The sequence below is a fragment of the Buteo buteo genome, chromosome 13, assembly GCF_964188355.1.
Source record: "Buteo buteo chromosome 13, bButBut1.hap1.1, whole genome shotgun sequence".
In the NCBI taxonomy this organism is placed as follows: Eukaryota; Metazoa; Chordata; class Aves; order Accipitriformes; family Accipitridae; genus Buteo; species Buteo buteo.
Genome location: NC_134183.1, coordinates 36,506,395 through 36,528,355, shown reverse-complemented (window position 1 = coordinate 36,528,355; position 21,961 = coordinate 36,506,395). Strand labels below are relative to the sequence as shown.

General features: G+C 57.7%; 1 protein-coding gene across 1 annotated transcript; it reads left to right on the top strand.

Moving 5' to 3' along the window:
* Positions 1-256: 256 nt before the first annotated feature.
* Positions 257-19,691, top strand: LINGO1 (leucine rich repeat and Ig domain containing 1). The gene is made up of 2 exons (XM_075045618.1): positions 257-779; positions 17,380-19,691. Exons 1-2 carry the CDS (start codon positions 774-776, stop codon positions 19,231-19,233), a joined length of 1,860 nt encoding a protein of 619 aa, XP_074901719.1. The 5' UTR covers positions 257-773; the 3' UTR covers positions 19,234-19,691.
* The last annotated feature ends 2,270 nt before the right edge of the window (positions 19,692-21,961 follow it).

The following is a 21,961-nucleotide window of genomic DNA, read 5'->3' as shown; positions in this document are numbered from 1 at the left end:
CGCAAGGGCTGCCGGGGGCCACCGGTCCCGGCCCCGCTTTGCCGCCGGATCCCGGAGACAGGCGCTACGGTCTGCGGGTGCCACGGCACCCTCGGCACCTCGCACAGCGGCCCCTCCGCGAAAAGCACCGCTTCCCCCCACCCACCCCGGCCCCGGGGGGGCCCGCACACCCCCCGCACACCCCCCGCACACCCCCCCACCGGCTCTCGCCTCCCTTCGCCGCGCTGGAGCGGGGGAGGCGGCGGGAGGAGGGGACTGACCGCGGCCGCCGCCGCCGCCGTTCCCGTCCCCCGCGCCGCTCCGCGCACCGCCCCGCGCCCGCCGGCGGCTCCTCCCGGAGGGGAGGCGGGGGGCCGGCGCGGCGGCGGCGGCGGCGGCGGTTCCCGGCCCGGCCCCCGCCGCTGCAGACCCGCCCGGCGGCAGCGGGCGTGCGGAGCCCGGGCCCTGCCAGCCCGCCCGGTGGGGCGATGCCGCCACCGCCGCCCCGCAGCGGCACCGCCGCCGCCGGCCGCCCGGCGGGCGCGGAGGGGAGGCAACCGGTCACCGCGCGTCCCTAGGGCGGCCCCGGAGCGGCCCCGTGCCCGGCCCGGCCCTCCCCCGGGCTCGGGGCTGGGGTTGGGGGGGGGCGGCTCGGACCCGGGAGCGCCGCCGCCCCTCGTGCTGTCGCTGCGGAGAGGGGGAGCTGCGTTACTGCAGGTGGAGGTTTTGGCGGAGGGGGTGGGGGCCGGGGGAGATGCCATTTCTGACCGAAGGAGATCGCCGGCGAGAATGAGATGCAGGTAAGCGAGACGGGGATGCCGGAGCGGGGCTGGCGGGACCGGCGGTGCGGGGGAGCTGGGGGCTCCGTCCGGGTGTGTCGTGTCGTGTGTGTGTGTGTCCCCCGGCCGGAGCCGCGTCGCCGCCCTCGGGCCGGACCCGCGCCGGTGCTCGGGGGGGTGCCGGGCCGGGAACTTCGTGCGTGCACCGGCGAGGGCACGGCGGGTGCGGGGGGGGGGGGGTACGTGCCGCCGGTGCCCGCCGGTGCCGGCTTGGCACCGCGCCCCGGGGCGGGGGTCCGGGGAGCCGGGGCGGGCACCGCCGGCCGGGGTGGGGAGGGAAGGGACAGCGGGGCCGGGGGCTGCCCGCGGCGGGGATGGACGGACGGACGTGTGCCCCGGGGCCCTGCCGTCCTCCAGCCCCTCTTGGCGCCGATCCTGCCGCCTCCACCGCCCTGCTCTGCTCGGGCGTCTTCCTTCTGCCGCTCTCCTCCCCAGCCCCCCCTGCGCGTCTCCCCTGCCTTTCCCCGCAGCCCCTTGCCCAGCCCCTGCGGGAAGAGGCAGCTTGCAGCCAGGCGGGGCCGGGCTGCGGGGCTGGGGTCCCGGCCACCCGGGGCTGACTCGCCCGGCGGAGGGCTGGGGCTCGGCGGTGCCGAGGAGAGCGCAGAGCTGCATCCTGATGTGGGAGCTCTCCTCCTCCTCCCCCCGGTAGTTAAGCAGATGAGTTAGCCGGTCTGGAGCAGATTACATATTCAGGTAGGGGATGGATGGCCGGGACAGCGCTACCTGCCAGGGCTTGCTGGGGAGCAGGGGGATCGGCCCTCAAGCAGGCAGTGCCCAGCTCCCCAGCCTGCAAGGGTTAATTCAAGAGGAGGAATCGGCCCTCTGCCTGTCCCCGGGGCAGAGACACCAAGGGTTAAATACGGGCAGGGAGAGCTCTCCAGCCCTGAGGGACCAGGCTGGAGGCAGGAGCCCTGGGGGGGTAATTTTTCAGGGCGGGGGCTCACCTCTCCATCACCAGCCCCCAGCCTGGAGGCAGGTGAGTCGGGCCGTGGGGAGTCACTGCTGGACAGGATGATCCCTCAGGCTCCAGGGGGGCTCTGAGGGCACTGAAGGGTTCCCCCCACCTGGGCTCAGCTCCACGCACAGGAGCCAGCCCGGAGGTGCTGGGGAGGGTCAGGGTGCCAGCGCGGGCTCAGCCCTCGGTTTGCGTCTGGCAGAAAAAAGAAGGGGTTAATGTTGAAGGGGCTTCGCAGGGCAGCCGGGGTTGGGAGGATGCCCAAGAGCCTGCTGGCTAGAAGGGCTTTGGGAATCCTCCCGGGCAGTGCCATTGCTTGTTGCTCTCTGAATACCGAGTGTAGGTGATCGGATTTTTTCACCTTGCGCCTCGGATGTATAAATAGCCCGAGCGAAGGGTAGAGGCATGGTTCACTCCAGGTGCCGGAGGAGCCACCTCCGAGAAGAACTGGCAGTGTTGGTGCTGGGCAAGTGATTTGCACTGGGAGGGAGGGACAGCGGGTGAGCGTGGGCACCGGTGGGATCAGCTCTCCTCGCCGCGGGTCCGTGCTGGTTGGGGAAGCCGAGGCTCTGCTGCCTCTCCCTGCCTGCCACTAGCCCAGCTACCGCCCGAGCAGTCGCCGCCATCCACGGTCCTTTCCCAGCAAATGCCCTTTCCAGCAAAGCGGCTCTACCTGCTGGGCTGCAGCAGGCGACCGGCGTGACAGCCCCACGCTTGCCCCCAGCCCACGCTGTTCTCCAGGGTCTCGGCCTGCGGGGGGAGCATGGGGCAGAGCAGTTGAGGCATCCCCAGGAGCAGCAGCCCCACTCTGCAGATCTGCTCCTTCTCCCTCCGTCTCCCCTTCCTCTGCACCACCTAACGGAGCCCAGCTCTGAAATGATAGCCCTTCCACATCCCCATCCCAGTCCTCCTGCCAGCCTTAACCCTCTCCTCGCTGCTCTGCCACTTGCAGCAGCCCTGACCTGACCTTCACGCCTGCCAGAGGCAGCCGTGGAGCGGCAGCGTGGCTGTGTCTCCAGCCAGCCCGCTGGCACGGGGGCTGCATGGACCTTACCAGGTCTGCCTGTGCTGCCCAACCCAGCCCCACCACAAAGGCAGCAATCCCAGCCCCACACCAGTGCCACAGCCCAAACCTTTGTTCGACCCCCTTCCTCTGCGTCCGTTCCCCCGGTTTCAAGTGTGCTCCTTGTCCCTCTCCCGGACCTTTTGCAAGTGACACCCCGTGCGTGTCCCAGGTGCCACGAGCCGAGGGGCAACCTCACTGTCCCGGTGCATGAAGTCCCACTCAGCCATCCAGCCATCCCAGCAGTGTGGGCTGGGGCTCGGTGGGAGGAGAAGTCAGGGCTGGCAGTGCCTTCTCACCTGCTGCTCCTGGCTCCTTCCTGGAGCACGTTGGCTCAGTAGCTTAATACCATGGAGAAGTGGTCTCTGAAGCTCTTAGCCTAGCCAGGCTGGTGAGTGAGGCCGAGACAGAAATGTGTCCCTGGGCTAAAGCCTCCGCGTCTTCCTGCAGACAAGCTGGGGCAGTTTTCCCCATAGCCAGGCCCTTCTGCTCCCTCCCCAGTGCCTGCCGCGCTGGGAGAGAGACAGACACTCCCTGGAGGCAGCCGTGTCCCTGGTGGGGGCTTTGCAGGTTACCGGGTAGCAGGAGGGGGCTTCTCCTCCTCTCTCAGCTGTAAGCCCCCCGCCAGCAGCTCAGAGCTGGCAGGGCCACAGACAGTGGCACCTGCCTGCACTGGGTGCTCGGGCAGCCCCGGCTTTCCCTGAGGCTCCCACGGGACAGGTAGGAAGCGACTGGAGAAGATAGTGGAGCTGAGTTTACAGCAGCTGGGGAAGAGTCAGGTTTTCCAAGCCTTTTTGTGGAGGGATTAATTACAAAACGAATAGTTATACTTCTGTAATACTGTACCGTGCTGCAGTTACTCTACACCTATAATGTAATTACTCTGTGATACCTCTAATTACCACTGTTTCATATCACTGGAAGGTTAACAGCATGACTGAATGACTTATTATTTCTTTAGTTTCCTGCTTAATACAGCCACTGTAATGATGCTGGAGTTTATACTGTTTGATCTATGTAACAAGTATAAAATCCTTTAACTTGAGGTTTTATTTCATGGGTTGATAAATCACTTTATAATAACTCCACAGTTATAGTGTAATTATAGTGTAATTACGGTTGCTGAATTATAAAGCACAACCAAACCTATTGTGGTTCGATGAGGATTAATATACCCATCATTACCCATGTTGATTCATGTACGTGGTTGTCACCGGGCAGCGACGGGCCCGGGTGTGTTGGACGGCTGTTGGGTGCAGGCTGCTGTGACAGCTCTCTGGTGACATCTGTGTCACCGCTGGAGGTTGGACCCCATCCCCTCAAGGCAGGGGAGGACGTGTTTGCAATGGGCATCTCTCTGTGAATGTCCTGGTGGAAAACATGACTCCACCAACTCTTTCGCAAAGCTTTGGGTGTGGATACTGCTGGAGAGACACTTTTCCACATCACCTCAGCTGAGTCCTGCCAGTCCTTGGATCCCCCCTTGGCTTGGGCAGTTTGCTTGGGCTCTGCTGGCACTGGGGTGGATGTTAGCGGTGCCATTGGCTCATATTGACTCTCCTTCCATGGTACAGGCTAACATGAGCTCAGTGTCCCCATACTCGCCCTTTATGCTTGACACCGGCCACCGTGGCAGTGCTTCGGAGCCGGCGAGAAGAGGGCACAGCCGGCACTGCAAATCACGGCACAGCTTGGCGAGGGGGGGTGTTTGCCTGGCTCTCAAACACATTCAATGCACTGAGTCAGCAGCTCTCCTCTATTCTCTGCTAAATCCTGAGAAGTGAAGGGAGCAGGGTTTATCCTAGCATGAGCAGAAATGGCTTTTGGTGGGAAAAGAGCCAGAAGAGCTTGTCAGGTAGCAGGGAAGGCTGGGATGAGAGAGAAGAGGGCTACAAATGATTTGCTCAAATCAAACAACCCAAGAAAAATGAAGGGAGAAAGCAACTGCAGGCCACGGCCTCAATTTTCTTCCAAGTCAATTTTTTCCCCCTCTCTCTCTCCATCTGGGGGGACTAAAATTGGAGCTTGCGGAGGGGAGTGGCTGCATGGAGAGAGGTTTCTGTGCCTTTTCTGGGTGTCCCAGCTCCCTGTGACCCTGGCTGCGGACATGTCTTACTAACAAACAGCCAGTTTTGGTGGCTGTTTGAATTTGCAGCCTTTGGGACAGCGTCAGGACACATGTGGTACAGAGAGGGAGAGGAGCATCTGAGGACGGGGCTGGCTTGGGGAAGGGGTGAAACAGCAGCCGTGGCCCCCCCAGTGCTTCCCCAGCCCTGGGAGCGCTGTCAGCAGCGCAGCGTGGGCTCTGCCCCTCCTTGGCACGGCGAGCCAGGAGAAAGACAGGTCGCACAGAGGTAGCCGTGTCTGAGCGGGCAGCTTTAATTGTCAGCTTGACCCAGGCAATTGAATAAATGCTGATAAATGCCACAGAGGGCCTCATCACCTCTTTAGCCCGGGCAGGGAGCGTGAGGCTCCCTCCATCCCTGAGAGCAGCGGGTCATGCCGGCAAGACCCAGGTGATTCCCACCTTCCGGGAGCAGCTGACAGACAGCTGTTCTGACTGACAGAACCCATCCAGGCCATGCCAAGAGGACGCACAGAGCGTATTGATGCATTGGCAGCAGCACAGCCATTTTGGGGGGGAGCCCTGCCATGAGCCCCACCAGTGGCTCAGTCCTCGCCAACCATCCCTTGCCCTCCACAGCCCCATATCCCATCCAAACAGCATCTCCTAACTAAGCATGGGACCAGGCTAGGCAGGAGGTCAGTATCCATGTCACGGGGGCCAGGGAGCTCGGCTTGGTTTCGCTCATTCTCCTGGTTAAGCACAGAAATGGCTTCTGTTTAACCATCCTGCATGTTTTCTTCTGTAATTTTTTTCATGTGTCTCTCTAAGTCAGTCAGCCTTTCAGTGCCCACAGCATCCTGCAGTCGACGTGTGTCCACACATGGACATGACTCTTCTGGGCTCCAGAGGAGGACCCAGGTGTCCTGGTCAGAGGCCGAAGGCTTTGCCCACTGAAGCTTTCATGTCCCTTGTCTGAGGGCTGGGGTCGGTGTCCTGAGCTGGGGACAGTCCTGTGGGTGAGCTGGGAGGGTCCCTGCAGGGAGTGGAGACGGGGGAGGAGGTGCAGGACTGGGCTGTGCCTCCCAGGACATGGTTCGTGCGGCCCAACACTGTCCGAGCGATGCTCAAACGGCAAAATACCTGCTGGCAACCATCAGGCGGGGCTGATTGCCTGCTTTGGAGGACAGAATGGCCACTGCTTCCTGAGGGATGTGCCCATGAGCACCCAGTCCCTGCCCTTGCTGCTGTGGTGTCCCCAGGCTGGGCACCCATGGTGCAGGCCAGCCACTGCCACCCTGCACAGCCCTCACTCCCCTGGCAGCCCTTTCCTCCCCACCACCCCACATTGCTCTTAGTTATCCCAGTAGGACCCACATATTTTTTTTTTGTCATTTCCATTCTGTTTCTTCATCAGAATGCAAAACATTAAATATTGCTCTTGTAATTATGGTTAATTTCATAACCAGCACCTTAATTGGATTGGTCTCTGATGGGGAATTCTCGTAGGAGGGAAAAGCAGAAATATTTTGACGTGATCTATTCTTTCAGCTCTTTGTTTGGATTTGAGATGTCGAGTGTGAAATGGAAAACAACTGATTTAGACCTCAGAGGCAACCTGTGGGTGGCGAGCAAAGTCTGAGCACTCTCAGAGGCTCTTCTTACCCTCTGTGCAGGCAAACTTCTCCCTCCTGTACCTGAACCTGGCCTTTCTCCATCGCCCCTTTGGATTGGGGGCAGTCACTGAGAGCCAAATTGATATGGTCTAACCCAAAATGTGAGCCTGGGGAGCCAGGAGGGGCATTACGGGTGAGCACTGGCCCAGCAGCTTGCTTCTGCCCCAGCTCCACTGGCAAGCAACTTGTGCATTGTACCACAGAGCAAGGCACAGCAACGAGGATTAGGTAGAAAATGTAAATGGCAGCTGTAGCCGTGCTTTAAATGAACGTGCACTGTAGGAGCCAGATGAAGGAAAGGAATTAGGGCCACAGCACTGAGCAGTGTGAAAACCTTCTTGCCTGGCCCATGCTGGGGGAGCAGCCTGGCACAGCTCTGCAAGCTCCCAGTGGGTCCGAGTCTGCCACCAGGACCTCAGAGATGTGAGGGACACCCAGAGGGACACCCAAAGGGGCACCTCTTTTCTGCTGGGAATCGGGCAGGCAAGGGCCTACCAGCATCCCTGAGCCTGGAGAGGAACACCAGCCCCTCTTGTACCCTGGTGAACCAGGTTATTTCAGCACTGCTGCCGAGGGCAGCAAGTGCTGCTGGGGCCCCGGTGGTCCCCCAACGCTCCGCTGGGGCTGTGCCATGCCGTGGCCGTCCCACGGAGCTGGCGTGCTGCGTATCACGCTGCCGCTTTGGGCTTGAGCTACGATTTGCTCTAGGAAACATGGAATTGTGCTGCCATTAGGTGCTGCCATTAAACTGATTTGTGCTCAGCCTGTTTATCCTTTTCAATGGGGAAAGATACAGAAGCTGAACTGAAATGGAAACCCTGGCCTTGCATTTCCGATTTAATTTCTATGCACTGTTTTTCCCTGTGATTACTTTTGTTCTCACATACAGCCGAGAGTGCAGGCTCTGTATTATTATCAACATCACTGGGGAGAAGGAGGAAGGGGCAGAAAGCATCTCTTTCGGCTCAAACAAAACACAACAAAACCACCCTAAAACTGTCCTCCATTGAGGGCAGCGGGGGAACCGCTCCATCCCCACATTGGGTCCCTCCTTTTTCTCCATGCCGACGGGCTCAGTGCAGTCGCCCACTAGAAGACAGAAAGGGCCGTGGAACCGCACGACTCCCCGTGGCGCGGCTGATGCTGCTGGCGTGCTGACACCCCTTATCGTAGGCTTTAAACCGATTGCACTTTTCGCCTCTGCTCCAGCTGCTTCACAGCCGTGGGGCAGTGCTGCCTGCCCCGCATCGAGCCCTTCCCAGGCACAACACTGCGCAGCCGGACCCGTTCCCAAAGCGCCTGGGGGCTGAGATTTGCTGAGGCGCAGCACCCGCAGCCAGCGCCAGCTCAGCTTGGGGCACCCTTGCTAGTGAAATCAATACGTCGGATTTCATGAAATTGCCCTAAAAAATCCCAGAGTTTCCAGTGCTTCGGTTTCTCCTCCCAACCAGCATTTCACACCTTTTCATTCTTGCTTGGGGAAGGTCTGAGGTTTGGGTGCAGCACCAGGACCCCAGGAGCTCTGTGCGCAGCCCCCATACCTGCAGAGGACACGTATCGGCAGGGCCAGCAGCACCTGGAGCCCAAATCCTGGCCAGGCCACATCCTGCAGCACCTCCCTGCCACAGGGATTTGGGCTAGGAAGGGCTGGCGAGGTGGTGACCCCTCGTCCCCGGCTGGCTGGTACTGCCTGGCCACTCACACCAGCAGCACCCGCTCTGCCTGGCTTCGTGGGTACAGCTGACTGCAGGACAGGCGGGCTCAGCCGTGGCTCAGCACGGTTTGTTTTTATCTAATCTATTTTATTGTTGAATGAAACAATAACAGCAAATACAGGCCCTGAAGACAAGCCATAAATAATGCAAAAATCAAACAAGCGAGAAAAGGGGAAAGAAAAAAGAATTATACATGTAAAACCAGCACAGAAAAAGCCAGGCTGGGAAGAGGAATCTTCTCTCCGCATTTGCCATCACTCATGCTTTCTTTGGCTCCCTTTTTTCTCCACTTCTCGCTTTCTGGAAATTCCTGCAGTACTAAATTTGTTATTATGTGAATGAAACTTAATAATAATTGTGGAGAGGGTGGGGAGAGAGAGATCTGGCTTGCCGGGAAGGAGTCGGGAAAGGAGGTGGATGAAGAGGACCAGGGCTTTCATCTCTTGCAACGCCCTGAAACACAGCCAGGCCCCTGCCCAAGCCCACCACCCTGCTCTGCCCTTGCATCCCTGCGGGAGACAGGGCAGGGACAGCTCTGCCGATGCCGCCCGGCGCTCGCAGGGCTGTTGGTCCTGGCAGCACGGCACGTCCTCATTGCCCCGTGCAGCTTGTCCTGCCAATGGGTTATCACAGAGCCATCTTTGCTGGGCTGGGCTGCAGTTGGTCTCTTCTGAAAGGCTTCCAAGGCCACTTATTCTAGGCAGCAGTATAAAAATATCAGGGCCGGTCCTAAAGGGAGGTAAATCAGCAGGTTTCCCAGGAGTCAGCGAAGCTGCTGGGTTTATGTTCTCTGAAGTCCTCTCGCTAATTCCCAAAGGTTTCCAGAGGAATATGCAGCGCTCTGGAGCAGCCTTTTTACTTTTCTAGGTATCCTGCACTGGTTGTAGGGATATTTAAGGGACGTGGCGTGGGAACAGAAGTGGTGCAGTCTAAGTAAGTATGGTCTAAGCTTAAATTAAACATAAGGAACGTGACCAATCCCTGGCAGCAATGTTGCTCTGTGGCACTGCAGGCTTGGGACGTGCTCGCTGGTCCTCACTTGCTGCGGCTGCACAGCGTTTGGGACTTTGATCTGCGGTTTCCACCTTCAGGCAGTTGCAGGGACACAGTGGGGATGCAGAGGCTTGGACTCGTGGCTATCAGAGCTGGTCACATCGCAAAGCTTCAGCGATGTCCCCGTATGGCCCTGTGGAGTGAGATTGCTCATGGGGCTGGTTTGGCATTTGCTCTCCTGCTGAGCCAGCCCTGGGTAAAGGAGGGCAGAAGGCACCGGGGGTGTTCCCCATCTCTGCTTGTGGCCCTGGTTTTCTGCTGCTGCAGCTGATGGGTGCCCCATCCCCACTCTGGGTGCTGAGCAGAGCTCCAGGGCACTGCAGAGCCATGGGACATCTTTTGGCAGAGGTTGATGGCCGGAGGGGATGGGATGTCCCCAGGCAGGCAGTGGTGGGGAGGGAGCAGCTTGTCTTGGTGCCAGACGGCTGCCCCTGCCAGGCCCTTCGTGGCATCCCCAGGTGTGGTTTGTGATTTGGGATTACCAGGAGCAGCAGCTCAGCCTGGCAGGGCCTGCCCACCTCGCTGCTGGGATGCTGGCGCTGGCCACAGCGCAGGGACTGTCCTCAGGGGCCAGTGCCTGGGTCTGGGGGAGCAGGAAGCCACCGGTCACCGGCCCAACCATCGAGGCGAGCTCATACAGAAAAGCCATCTGCTCCTGCTCTGGAGGAAACGTGCTCTGGCAGCGGGGTGACTTTGTACCAGACGCTTTTATGCTACATCAGGTGGTGTCCTGCCCCTGACTCAAACGCAGGGTTTAGCACAGGCACCGTACAGCTGCGCTCCAGCTGATTCAGCAGCACCACGGCAGCGTGCTGAGCCATGCAGAGCTGCCCCCCGGCAGCACCGGGGCCACACAAAGCAGGTGGGCAGGGAGGCCAAGCTGCCTGCACTGTCCCCCATCCTCCAGCCTTGCAGTGCCCTCCCTGGTGCTGGGGCTGCTCGGAGCGCTTCTGGGGAGCGCAGAAGGTGTTTGGGTACCGCTCAAGCCCATTCCCAGGAAAAAAACAATCCTCCCACCAGTGCAACAAGAAAGGGCGTCTGCCAGCTGTGGCTGGGCTGTGCTGGGAGGAGAAGGCAGTTTTCTCCATGCATGAGCAGGAGCAGGACGGTGGCCCAGGCTCTGGCAGCTGCCGATACCCTGCTCTCCCCAAAGGGCCTTTGCAGGCACCGCCTCGGGGACAGCCTCATCCCGTGACTCCTTGCTGGCCGCAGGCACGTTGAGGCAGAGCGCAGGGGATGCCTTCGCAATGCCATCGTGACCCTGGCGGCTCTCCCAAAAGACACTCATTGGACAGACCTTTCTTTCACCTCTCCAGTGCAAATGTTTCCATAGTCCTAAGAAGAGCCTGGGGTTTTTCCATCCTCCTTTGACAGCTACAGACAGGGAAGAAAAAACATCTACGGAGACCCTCATGCTATACTGAAGCCTCCTCCACTCAGCGTATGCTCATCACTCGAGTGCCTGCTGAGCTGGGTGCCTTTGGATGAGCACCTAAAAACATCCTGGTGAGCCAGCCCATGTCCACAGAGACAGGAATCCCAAGGAGGGTTGCTGAAATAAAGAAAGAAAAAGAAGGCCCATTCCACTAGCTGGTGCATGTCCTTCCCAGCATCCCAGCGCACACCATTCTCCTGCTGACCCAGCCCAAAATGTCTCCAGCGCTGGAGTCCCAAGGCCAACCCTTGGGAGATAGTCCCACAGCAAACACAGCTCTCCTGCTCTTTGTCTCACAAGCAGAAAAAAAAAAAAAAAATCAGCCTCCTCCCGGCTTGCCTGACACAGGAAGCATTGAACCACCAACTGGCAGCAGCTGCGGCAGCGGTGGGCCAGCCCGCATCCCAGCCACCTCAGTTGATGAGTAGGGGAGTGTGGCTGGCTCCGAGCCCGAGCTCCACGGTGCGCTGCACCCTTACATTCCTCATTTATCTCTTGCTAGCTCAGGGCTTTACACCCCCGGCATCCACAGCTGCCTTTGCAATTACTTATTGATCACTTGTCAGGATGTTTTCTTTGCTGATGGGGCACTGAAGCATGTGCAGCCAAAGAGTGAGAAAAGACGTTAAAAACAAAGGAGCAAAGGTGTGAGAAGGGTGAGCAGCTCTTGCACAGATGTGAGCACAGCAAGAAACAGCCTCAGCAAAAACTGCTCTGAGCTTCAGCATCCTGCAGAGATGACCAGGATCTCCTTCGCATTGCCCTGCTCTGATAACAGGCCTGCCGAGCCTGAAAACTGCTCTCCAAGTTGGCTCTGGGCCATCGCTGGTTGTCCCTCCACCATACATATCTGTCCCTGCATCGGGTCGAGCAGATCCACAGCCCAGAGCTAAATCAGTGGACGGCTGGGCCGAAGCCTCCCCCTCCCAGTGTCCCAGCCTGCTTTAGGCCTCTTCTCCTCCCCTGTGCATCCCCCTCCCCTTTCTTCTGCTCTTCTTGCCCTTTGGCTTGGTGCATCCCTGACTTAATCCCTCGTGGCGCTGGGGGCACCACGTTTTGGGTGGAAGAGCCCGTTGCCACGAGGAAACACTTTTGCGGGGCGGTCCTGCAGGCTGGCTGCTGCGGGTAGCTGGTGCCAGCCAGGCGGTGTCAGTGCCGGAAGGGGATTTGCATCTTAAATACTTCTTCATGCTCTTTTACAGCCTCAGAGCAACTGCCAGAGCAGATCAGGTTGCGTGCACCTATTCCAGGCTCCCGCCTCAGAGCAGCTGAAAGCAGATACTTCAGAAAGCTGAGCAAAAGCTCCGGGCTGGAGAGTCGTGCCTTCACATGGGTGAGCGGGAGCCAGTGACCCCAGGCAGCTTGTGGCTGGCGGGGCTGAGGGTGGTCTCCTCTCTGGCTAACCTGCAGTGGTCCATTGCCTCGCACGACTTGTTCGTACGTGCCCACCATCCTGAACAAGGCATTGCTGGAGGGGTCCTCCTCAGCTTCTGCCTGTTTCTCCCCCCACTTCTCACACCCTCCTGTGCTGCTTCTGGAGGATTTGGGGCCAGGCCAGGCCACAGGGCAGCCCTTTGCACTGCAGCAGCCTGTTTTCATGCCCTTCATTAACAGCCCATCCAATAATGAAGGTCTAGAGGAAATTTGGCGGCAGCTTTCCATCACCCAGCACTGTGCCTTCAGCCACCCTGTCTGCTGCCCACCAGCCAGCCCTGGCAGCACTCGGGGCTGACTTTAGGCTCTCCCCTCTTTGGTTTCTTTTTAAACATGTGAAGCAGCGCGGTCCCGGGAGGGAAACTGCCCCCTCCACCCTGTGTGCTCTGGCCCCTGCTCCCACCCATCCCTGAGCATCCCCGGGCACGGGGGAGAAGGGCAGCTACTACTGACACCTGCACTCCAGGGACTGGGTGGGAAAAGAGGAGGAGGAGGGAGCCAGTGGGGTGGAGAGGAGACAGAGAGAGACAAAGCAAAAGGGCCCAGAAATGCGCGCTGGACGCAGGGGGAATGATGGAGAGAGGAGGAAATGGGCACGAACGTGTTTGGCAAATTAAAGCTTCTCCCTTTGTTTTGCTGCTTTGCAGATAGCTACAGGAACACTTAGCGCAGAGCCTGGGGTCTGGATAAGCAACTCTTTTAGCAGCAGGAAAGGTTGTTAAATATTTATTTGTAAACCTGTAGTCTTTATCTCTAAAATGTAGTCAAGTTCAATAAAATTTGATTTAGCTGGAGCAGCTTAGAGGAGACGAGAGCACTGACTCCGAAAGCTGTGTTTCGGCAGCTTTGTGCGAAGCCAGCAGACCAGAGGTGGGGGCGAGCCCGTGGCTGGCCCGCACCCATACCCATATCCACCCTGCAGCCCAGCGTGGGTGCCTGGCGCTGCTGGGATCAGGCTCACTCCTGCGTGCTCCATGGCCCTGAAGCAAGGTCAGCTCCTACAGGGATGGACAGGGTGGGGATCGCGCTCCCCCGGTCCTGCTGAGCCCCAAAGCACTGTGGCCCCCCCCGGGAATATGCCTTTCTTCATCCTAAATTGCCTGTTGTCGTTCGATGCTCTCGAAAGCATCTGGTTCAAGGGTGAACGTCTCCCAGACTGTAATTTATGGCTGCCAGGTGGGGCTTATAGCTGACTCGGGGATTTTTGCCGCTTGCTCGCTGTCAGCGTGGCAGACGGATCGCTCGGTGCTGAGGAGCACCAAGCCCGGCCCCAGCCGCAGGGCACCCCTGTGGGGCGGTGAGCGGGGGGCAGCCCAAAGGACAGTGGTGACAGCAGAGGGCACGGCCAGGCGTGCTGCCCACCCCTCGGGGCAGGAGGGCAGCAGCAGCCTTGGGAGCAAACCCAGGTACCGAGGCTGGGCTCCCTCCTGGGTCATTGCCTGGGTTTGGGTTCCCTGCGGCCGTTCCTCCCGCACCGGGGCAGCCCGTGCCCGTCACGACGGAGTGAACCCCACGCACGTCAATGCTCCAGTCCGTCCCCAGGCTGCATTTCCAGGCACAGGCCCAGAATGGCATCTTTCCTCCCAGCGCTGATCCCAGCCAGAGACACTCGGTGGATCCCACTGCATTTAGCACTGAGGCAGCACGGCTCCAGTGTGCCCATCTGCACCTTGGGCCGAGTCTAGCAGCTTCCCTGCGGGAAGAGGTTGTCCTTTGGAGCCCTCGTCCCCAGGCAGCAGGGTGGCAAGGGCAGGGGTGAGTGGACGCTGTGGCTCCAGGCATGATTTCTGCGCTGGTTTGCTCATTGCCTAAAGGCAGCGAGTCTGGCAGCTGCTCCTTTCTTACCGATTCCTTTTTTTTATGTGAGAAATGAGAGCCACGTTCACGCCAGAGGGCTGCAGCTCTCCCTTGCCTGGCCCGGCCCATGCATCACAGCCACGTAGCCTGATCCTGCCTGGCAGCTCGTGCTGGGCACCCTGGAGGGGTGCTCCAGCCCATTTCGCAGTCGTCCTCAGAGTAAATCTGGGAGAGCTTCAACGTTTGGTAGCACTTTGTCTCAGTCACTTCCCGGTTTCCTGCAGGCAGCAATTGGTGAGAGCAGCCACTGCCGTCTCTGCCCCAGAGACACCAGACCCTCTCCCCAGCGTCACCCAAGCCCATCCGAGGAGGCTGCAGCCCCTCACTCGGCCGGCACCCACGGCCCCAGCACCGGGCACTGCAGCACCGTGAGGCGGCAGACGCAGGACGGCCGAAAAGGACAGCCCTAACCGGGCTGAGGTTCACTGACGTGACGCGAGTCCAGCCGCTGCGGGAGGGATACATGGTGGTCAGTGGAAAGCCGTGCGCGGGTTGTTGACTTGAGCTCGCACAATAATCACTGTTTGAGTCATTTTTAGAAGGGCATCTCTTAATATCTGCCTCGCCATGAGGCACAAATGTTCCCTTCTGAAACAACCAGAGGTAAATGGGAACCAGAAGTGATTTAAAGCTCATCTTAGCCCAGAATTTTTTCAGCTTATTCATTGTCTTTCTCCCAAAGCTCTTCTGTGGCTCTGGCTATTAAGATTACGGATGTTTTTGTCAGGGATTGTATTTATCACGGATTTAAATTTAGCTGAGAACTAATAACACGTGAGGTGTGTCTAGACTCCAATTCTACACAAGTGGGCTTGTCTCGACTTTAACACCATGCAGATTTTGCTTCATTCATCTATCACCTCTTTGCTTATGTTTTAGCCATTGGCACCGCATCGCTCCCAGCAGCTCTGGCCGCTGTCCCTCCACCGAGGCTGGTGCAGGGACAACAGCGCAGGACCAAATGCGTTGCAGGTGCAATCCCCTCGCCACCGGCAGAGAAGCAGATTTTGGCCCAGAGGAGGTCCGAGCCAATGCAGGAGCCATGCATGGGGCCCTGCAGCAGGATTCGGCTCTCACCCCCACCCCGTGCCCAGCAGGGACCAGCATGCAGCTGCACGCACAGGCAGCGCTGAAATTTCAGCCCAGAACACAGCCAAATAAGGCCGGCTGCCTGGCACTCTAATGAGCTGAAGTCTTTTCAGCCCTGGTATAATTAAGCCCCTTAGACTGTATTTTGTTTTGCATGCAGTGTTTTGCTTGCTTTGATGGCTTTCTCAGCATGGCTGTGAGGAGCGGGAATTGGTTTCTGAGAAACACCAGCCGAGGGATGCCGCGAGCGAGCCGGCGCACGTTGGCAAGCGGGCCGTGGGAGCAGCAGTGCCGGCGGCACTCGCGGGCAGGAGGAGCGGGCGCTCGCCGGCCACGTGCCGCCCATGGGGAGAGGCGGCAACAGCAGCACGGGGAACCCCTGGCAGGTCAGCGGTGGCCAGGGCTGCAGTACAAGCCTGGGGAGCAATTCCATATGCAGCCCTTCGCCTGAGAGCTGCCCACTGGCAGCGCCATCCTGGCCCCGGGGCACCGGCACATCCCTCCGACAGGTCCCGGCCCCAGCCCCGCTTGTATTTGTAGGACTGCCCGGCAGCGTCAGCACGCAGGAGGCGATGACGGGGGAGGTGATGAATTGTAAATACCCAGCAACCAGCTCCTTGCAGCCTGGCCCAGGCCCAAGCGAACCCACTGGAAATGTTTCTACTGGACTGGGACTTGCTGGCCCGGGGCCGGCAGGGGGGAGCTCAGCAGCACTGCCAGGGGAGCTGTGCGGGATCAGCTTCTGGCACTGCACCCTGTTGCTTTGGGGGTGATGTGCTTCGGGTGGTCCCCAGTGACCTGCCCCACCACAGAGATAGTGGGGAAAGGGGATGGAGAAGGACAGCGAACCGGGAGGAAACGGCAGGAGGATTTCTGTGGGGACTCTGGGACCTCACAGCCAGATCACCTGGCGTGCCGAGGCCCGGTGGTTTCCGAGATGGCGCTGGTGGACGGTTTTATGACCCGTCCATCATCTTTCATCCTTGCATCTTGCAAAGAGATTTTGAAAAATTTTTTGGGACCAAAACTTATACTTGGGTCATACATCTGTATGAAATGATGAATATAAACAGATGCAATGGAAGTAATGCACAGAATGCGTACCAGACCCATGAATAGTGCCAGAGCCAGAAAAGTAATGTACAGGATATATAATGATGGATACAAACGGAGCCAATGGAAGTAATGTATTGAGCATATTCAGCGATAGCCATAAATAGCATTAGTGGAAGCAATGCAGAGTGTACACATAACAATAGATATAAACACAGTCTGGAGTAGCTGTACATCTAATATGCAGTATTAATATGACTTGATCCCTCATAACAGCTTGAGCAACAAGGAAATAAATGCATCCAAGGCAGCATGACAGGGAGCATTCGCTTCCACCTGCCGATGGGCTGGAGCACAAACAAGACCATAACCCCCTAGGACGTCTCCCATCCCTCCCCAGGGAAGGCAGCAGGAGGCCGGGCCTTTCCCAGCCAAGACCAGGCAGACCACCTAACCCCCCCCAGACCCCCTTACCCCATAGCACCCCTGGACCTCACGTCAGGCTATAGCTCACTCTGCAGACACACTGACCAGTTGCTGTTTCTCAGAGGGGAGTGGTGCAGGTCTGCAACTTGCAGGCAGGCAGGCAGGGGGCTAGCCCTGGAGGGGGGACAGAGAGACCACTGCAGAGCCTGGGGAAGCACAGGGGAAGGGGACCGGTCCCCATGGAGCTGTCACCGTTGCTCCCTGCTCGGACACCCCGCTGCCAGTCGAGCCCAAGCGGGGTTCCCCCAGATGCTCAATCCTTGCTCAGCTCCTCTGCGTTTGCAAAGCAGTCTTTATATTCAGGCTCCATCTACAGGGAACTGAATAATTTCAAGAGCTTAAAATAGGATGTAGATAGATGTGTTCAGTATTAAATTTTTTTTTTTTTTTTTTTAAGAAGCCGAGGAAGCGAGGTCTGTCTGACACAGATTCCTCAAGGCTTTCCACTCAAAGTCTGTGCACGTTCAATCATCAAGTGGAAAGTTGGGAGGTGGGGAGGAGAGATGGTCTTGTAGCCAAAGGGCTGGATTTCAGCTGGAAAATGAGAACCTCTGCTCTGCCTCAGCGGTGCCTTTTGCCTTAACGTCAGCTCTGCCAGGACTGTAAACCTTTTGCTGCGGCTGTGCCTGTTGTTTGCTCACATCCACCTTGCTCTTTCTCCCCCCCCGTGTTACCTGCAGGTGAGAGATAGGATGGTAGCTGGGGAGGCGAGTATGCGCAGCCCAATCCTGGCCTGCTGGCAGCCGATTCTCCTCCTGATGCTGGGATCCATCCTGTCCGGCTCCGCCACGGGCTGCCCGCCGCGCTGCGAGTGCTCCGCCCAGGAGCGCGCTGTCCTATGCCACCGGAAGCGATTCATGGTCGTGCCGGAGGGGATCCCAACCGAGACCAGGCTGCTGGACCTGGGCAAGAACCGCATCAAGACCCTCAACCAGGATGAATTTGCCAACTACCCTCACCTGGAGGAGCTGGAGCTAAATGAGAACATTATCAGTGCCATTGAACCTGGGGCTTTCAACAACCTCTTCAACCTCAGGACGCTGGGGCTCAGGAGTAACAGACTCAAGCTGATCCCCTTGGGGGTGTTTACTGGACTCAGCAACCTTACCAAGCTAGACATTAGTGAGAACAAAATTGTGATCCTCCTAGACTACATGTTCCAGGACTTGTACAACCTGAAGTCTTTGGAGGTGGGGGACAATGACCTTGTCTACATCTCCCACCGGGCCTTCAGTGGCCTCAACAGCCTGGAGCAGCTGACCCTGGAGAAATGCAACCTGACCTCCATCCCCACGGAGGCCCTGTCTCACCTTCATGGCTTGATCGTGCTGCGGCTGCGCCATCTGAACATCAACACCATCCGGGATTACTCATTCAAGAGGCTGTACCGGCTCAAGGTCCTTGAGATCTCACACTGGCCCTACCTGGATACTATGACGTCCAACTGCCTCTACGGGTTGAACCTGACCTCCTTGTCCATCACCCACTGCAATCTGACGTCCATCCCGTATGTGTCGGTGAGGCACTTGGTTTACCTCCGGTTCCTGAACCTGTCCTACAACCCCATCGTCACCATCGAGGGCTCCATGCTCCATGACCTGCTCAGGCTGCAGGAGATCCAGCTGGTGGGAGGGCAGCTCACCACAGTTGAGCCCTTCGCCTTCCGTGGCCTCAATTACCTGCGCATCCTGAACGTGTCCGGGAATTTGCTGACCACCCTGGAGGAGTCAGCCTTCCACTCAGTGGGCAACCTGGAGACGCTCATCCTCGACAACAACCCCTTAGCCTGCGACTGTCGGCTGCTCTGGGTTTTCCGGCGGCGATGGAGACTGAACTTCAACAAGCAGCAGCCCACCTGCTCCACCCCCGAGTTCGTCCAGGGCAAGGAGTTCAAAGACTTCCCCGACGTCCTCCTGCCCAACTACTTCACCTGCCGCCGAGCACGGATACGGGACCGCAAACCTCAGCAGATCTTTGTGGACGAAGGCCACACGGTCCATTTTGTCTGCCGGGCGGATGGGGACCCGCCCCCCACCATCACGTGGCTCTCTCCCCGGAAGCACCTCATCTCTACCAAAACCAACGGGCGGCTCACTGTCTTCCCTGACGGCACGCTGGAGGTGCGCTACGCCCAGATCCAGGACAATGGCACCTACCTATGCATCGCCAGCAATGCAGGTGGCAACGACACCATGCTGGCCCACCTGCACGTGCGCAGCTACTCCCCAGACTGGCCCCACCAGCCCAACAAGACCTTCGCATTCATCTCCAACCAGCCCAACGAGAGTGATGCCAACAGCACGCGCGCCACCGTGCCTTTCCCCTTTGACATCAAGACTCTCATCATCGCCACCACCATGGGCTTCATTTCCTTCCTGGGCGTCGTGCTCTTCTGTCTGGTGCTCCTCTTCCTGTGGAGCCGGGGGAAAGGCAACACCAAGCACAACATTGAAATCGAGTACGTGCCACGCAAGTCCGATGCAGGCATCAGCTCTGCTGACGCGCCGCGCAAGTTCAACATGAAAATGATTTAACCAGGCAACAATTTGCGAATAATAATGGTGGTTGTTTGTTTTTTTAAAAAAAAGAACAAATGAACAAATAAAAAATAATTAAAAAACAAACATTGCTACAAACATACCGACCTCTCTCCTTCCACCACGCCCTCTGCCCCTGTCCAAACCCACTGCACCCGCACTGTCACCACCTCTTTCTCCTCCTCTTCTTCTTTATACCAGGAAAACATTCAGCCGATGTCTTCAGGACTCCTGTGTTTGTAAGGACTTTGTCTGATGGACTCTGGTGTCAGATATAACTGAGAGGGAAAAGCAACAGAGGGGGGAAAAAAAAAGAAAGAAAAAAGAAATAAAATCAATAAAAAGTTACGAACTTTCTTCTGTAACTTTGATTTCAATAATTATGGATTTTTATGAAAACTTGAAATAATAAAAAAACCCTATTTCCTATAGATAGTTGGAATGCAAAATCTTGACTTCTTGATCTGTCCAGTTCTGTATCTCCGGCGAGCGCTCGCTTTCTCGCCGCGGAGGCGTTTTCCAGCCGCCTCACTGAGAACAGCCCCTGGCCAGGGCGAGTCTCCCGCTGATGCCAAAGGTTCGCGCTCCCCCAAAAGGCACTTCCCGCAGTGTCTTGGGCCCTGCACAGCACCGAGAGGAGTTTGACTTTTTTTCCCCCAAGGACCGGTTGTGGTGTTTTAGCCATTCACCCGCCCGCCCCCAAGGCCCAGGGGAGCGAGGCTGCAGCGCTGACGTGCATAAGCCGTACATAGCGGAGCTGTGTTTGCCTGCCCTCTGCGTGGTGAGAAGAACGCAAAGCCCCATCGCGGGGCAGCCTGCAGGGCAGGCAGCAGCTCACCGTGCCCGCGGCCCCTGGGTTGAGAGCCAGCAGGGCAGCGCTGGGGGTACCTGGGGATCCTGCTGCCTCTTCTGCAGGAAGAGGACTTTCTACCTGCCGTTGCCAGCAGCACAGCGGTGTCTCCTCTCAGATGGGGGATGAGGTGGCTCTTGTGCTGTGGACAGCTGTCCCTGCGGGCAGGGATGCTGCAATTCCATTAGAGCCCCTGCTGGCAGCACAAGCCGGCAGTGCCCTGCCTGGCCCTGTCCGCCCCTGGTACCCAGTGCTGCTCCCCACCTACCTGTAGCGACTCTCATGGTGGTTTTCGGACCTGACCACTGGCAGCCAGACTCACAAGCACCCTCAGGCACATCCAAGAGAATTTAGCTTCCATGCTTGCAGGAGACTTTGTCTGAAAATAACCAAAATTACATATGTTTATAAACACACACGTGCACAGCCTGAGCCAGAGGATAACAGGCGCAGGGCTGCAGCAGGGAGGTGGTGCAGGCTGTAACGCCCTGGCTGCCCTGGTGCTAGCTCCAGCGTGCCCACCACCATGGTGTCTGGTCACCAGGCAGCGACGTCCCTTTGCTCAGCTCTGATACTTGGGATCAGGAGGTGTGGAAGGTTTGTATCTCTCAAGGAGGAAAAGGGGAGGAACGCCGGATAAACTGGCCCCCCGGGTAGGGCTGCCCTGACTGGTGCATCCCATGCGGGAGAGGTGTGACAGTGCCAGCCTGCCCCGAGAGCAGAGCTACCTACAGCAGCAAGACATGGCACAGGCTACAGAAAGCATCAGCATAGAAGTGTTATACAGCAAATGAATTAAAAGGAGCAAGTCAGGAGGGCAACCACAGAGGGAGAGTAAAATCAAGAGGGGGAAAGATGATGGGGAAAGAGATGTCTTTGAAAAGTAAGAGAAGCATCATCAGACCAGCTCATCCCTTCCCCAAGTGGTTTGTGCCAAATTCCCAAGCCTCAGAAGGTGTGGAGCGGGGCAAAGGCCATGGTCAGCCCTCCCGTGGGGCCTTTCCATGGGAGAAACAGGGCTGGTACTGTGGCTTGGGGGACCCCAGCACAGCCTGATGGCCTTTGGCTGTGCTGGAAGCACAGAACATCCCTGCAAAAAGTGATAATACGGGCACTAAAGTTTTTTATAAGCATTACTGAAGCAGCAGGTGCTTCCTGTCCTTCCCAGCTGCTGCCAGGACTGGTGGCACCGCACTGGGCAGCGGCTTCCTGGCCCACCCAGCCCCAGTGGTATCTCCGAGGTGGATGAGCTGAGATTTGCATGCTTGATTTATAAAGCACTTCAGGAGTCTTCAGGGATCAAAGTCACTACAAGATAATAAAAAAAAAGCAACAGGAACCTGCAGCGCCAACAGGGAAAAAAATGGATTTGCTTTTCTTCCAGCGATGTGCCAATCTAGAAGAACCAACCTAAAACATCTGTGCTCATGGGGAGGGGGAATTTTTTGCTAGTTTCAGCTTTCTATTCATCTTCAAACAAAACATTTTGTGTTTCTTTCTCCGCAGCAGGTTTCAGGAGCTTTGATTCGTTAGTTTCTCATCTCTAACCCATCTTTCCTTTATAACTTTGAAACGAAAACATTTTTTTTAAAAGCCTTTTGCTTTTGTTTTGCTTTTTAAAAGAGCCAAAGCAAAATGCTTCTTTGCAAGCTTCCCCTCCCACCAGTGTTTAACCAACATTTTCAGTGAGCTAAATACGAAACCACAAACAGAAACACACAAACCTAGGCCTGAAGCTGAAGGCAGGCACACTCAGCTCCACCCACACTGCAGATCCTGCTCCAGGGACCCCATGGACCAGCTTGGAGCAGCGCTCGCCTGGGAGAGGCAGGGATGTGCTGAGGCCTCAGCCCTCCAGAGGAAGATGCCAAGCTG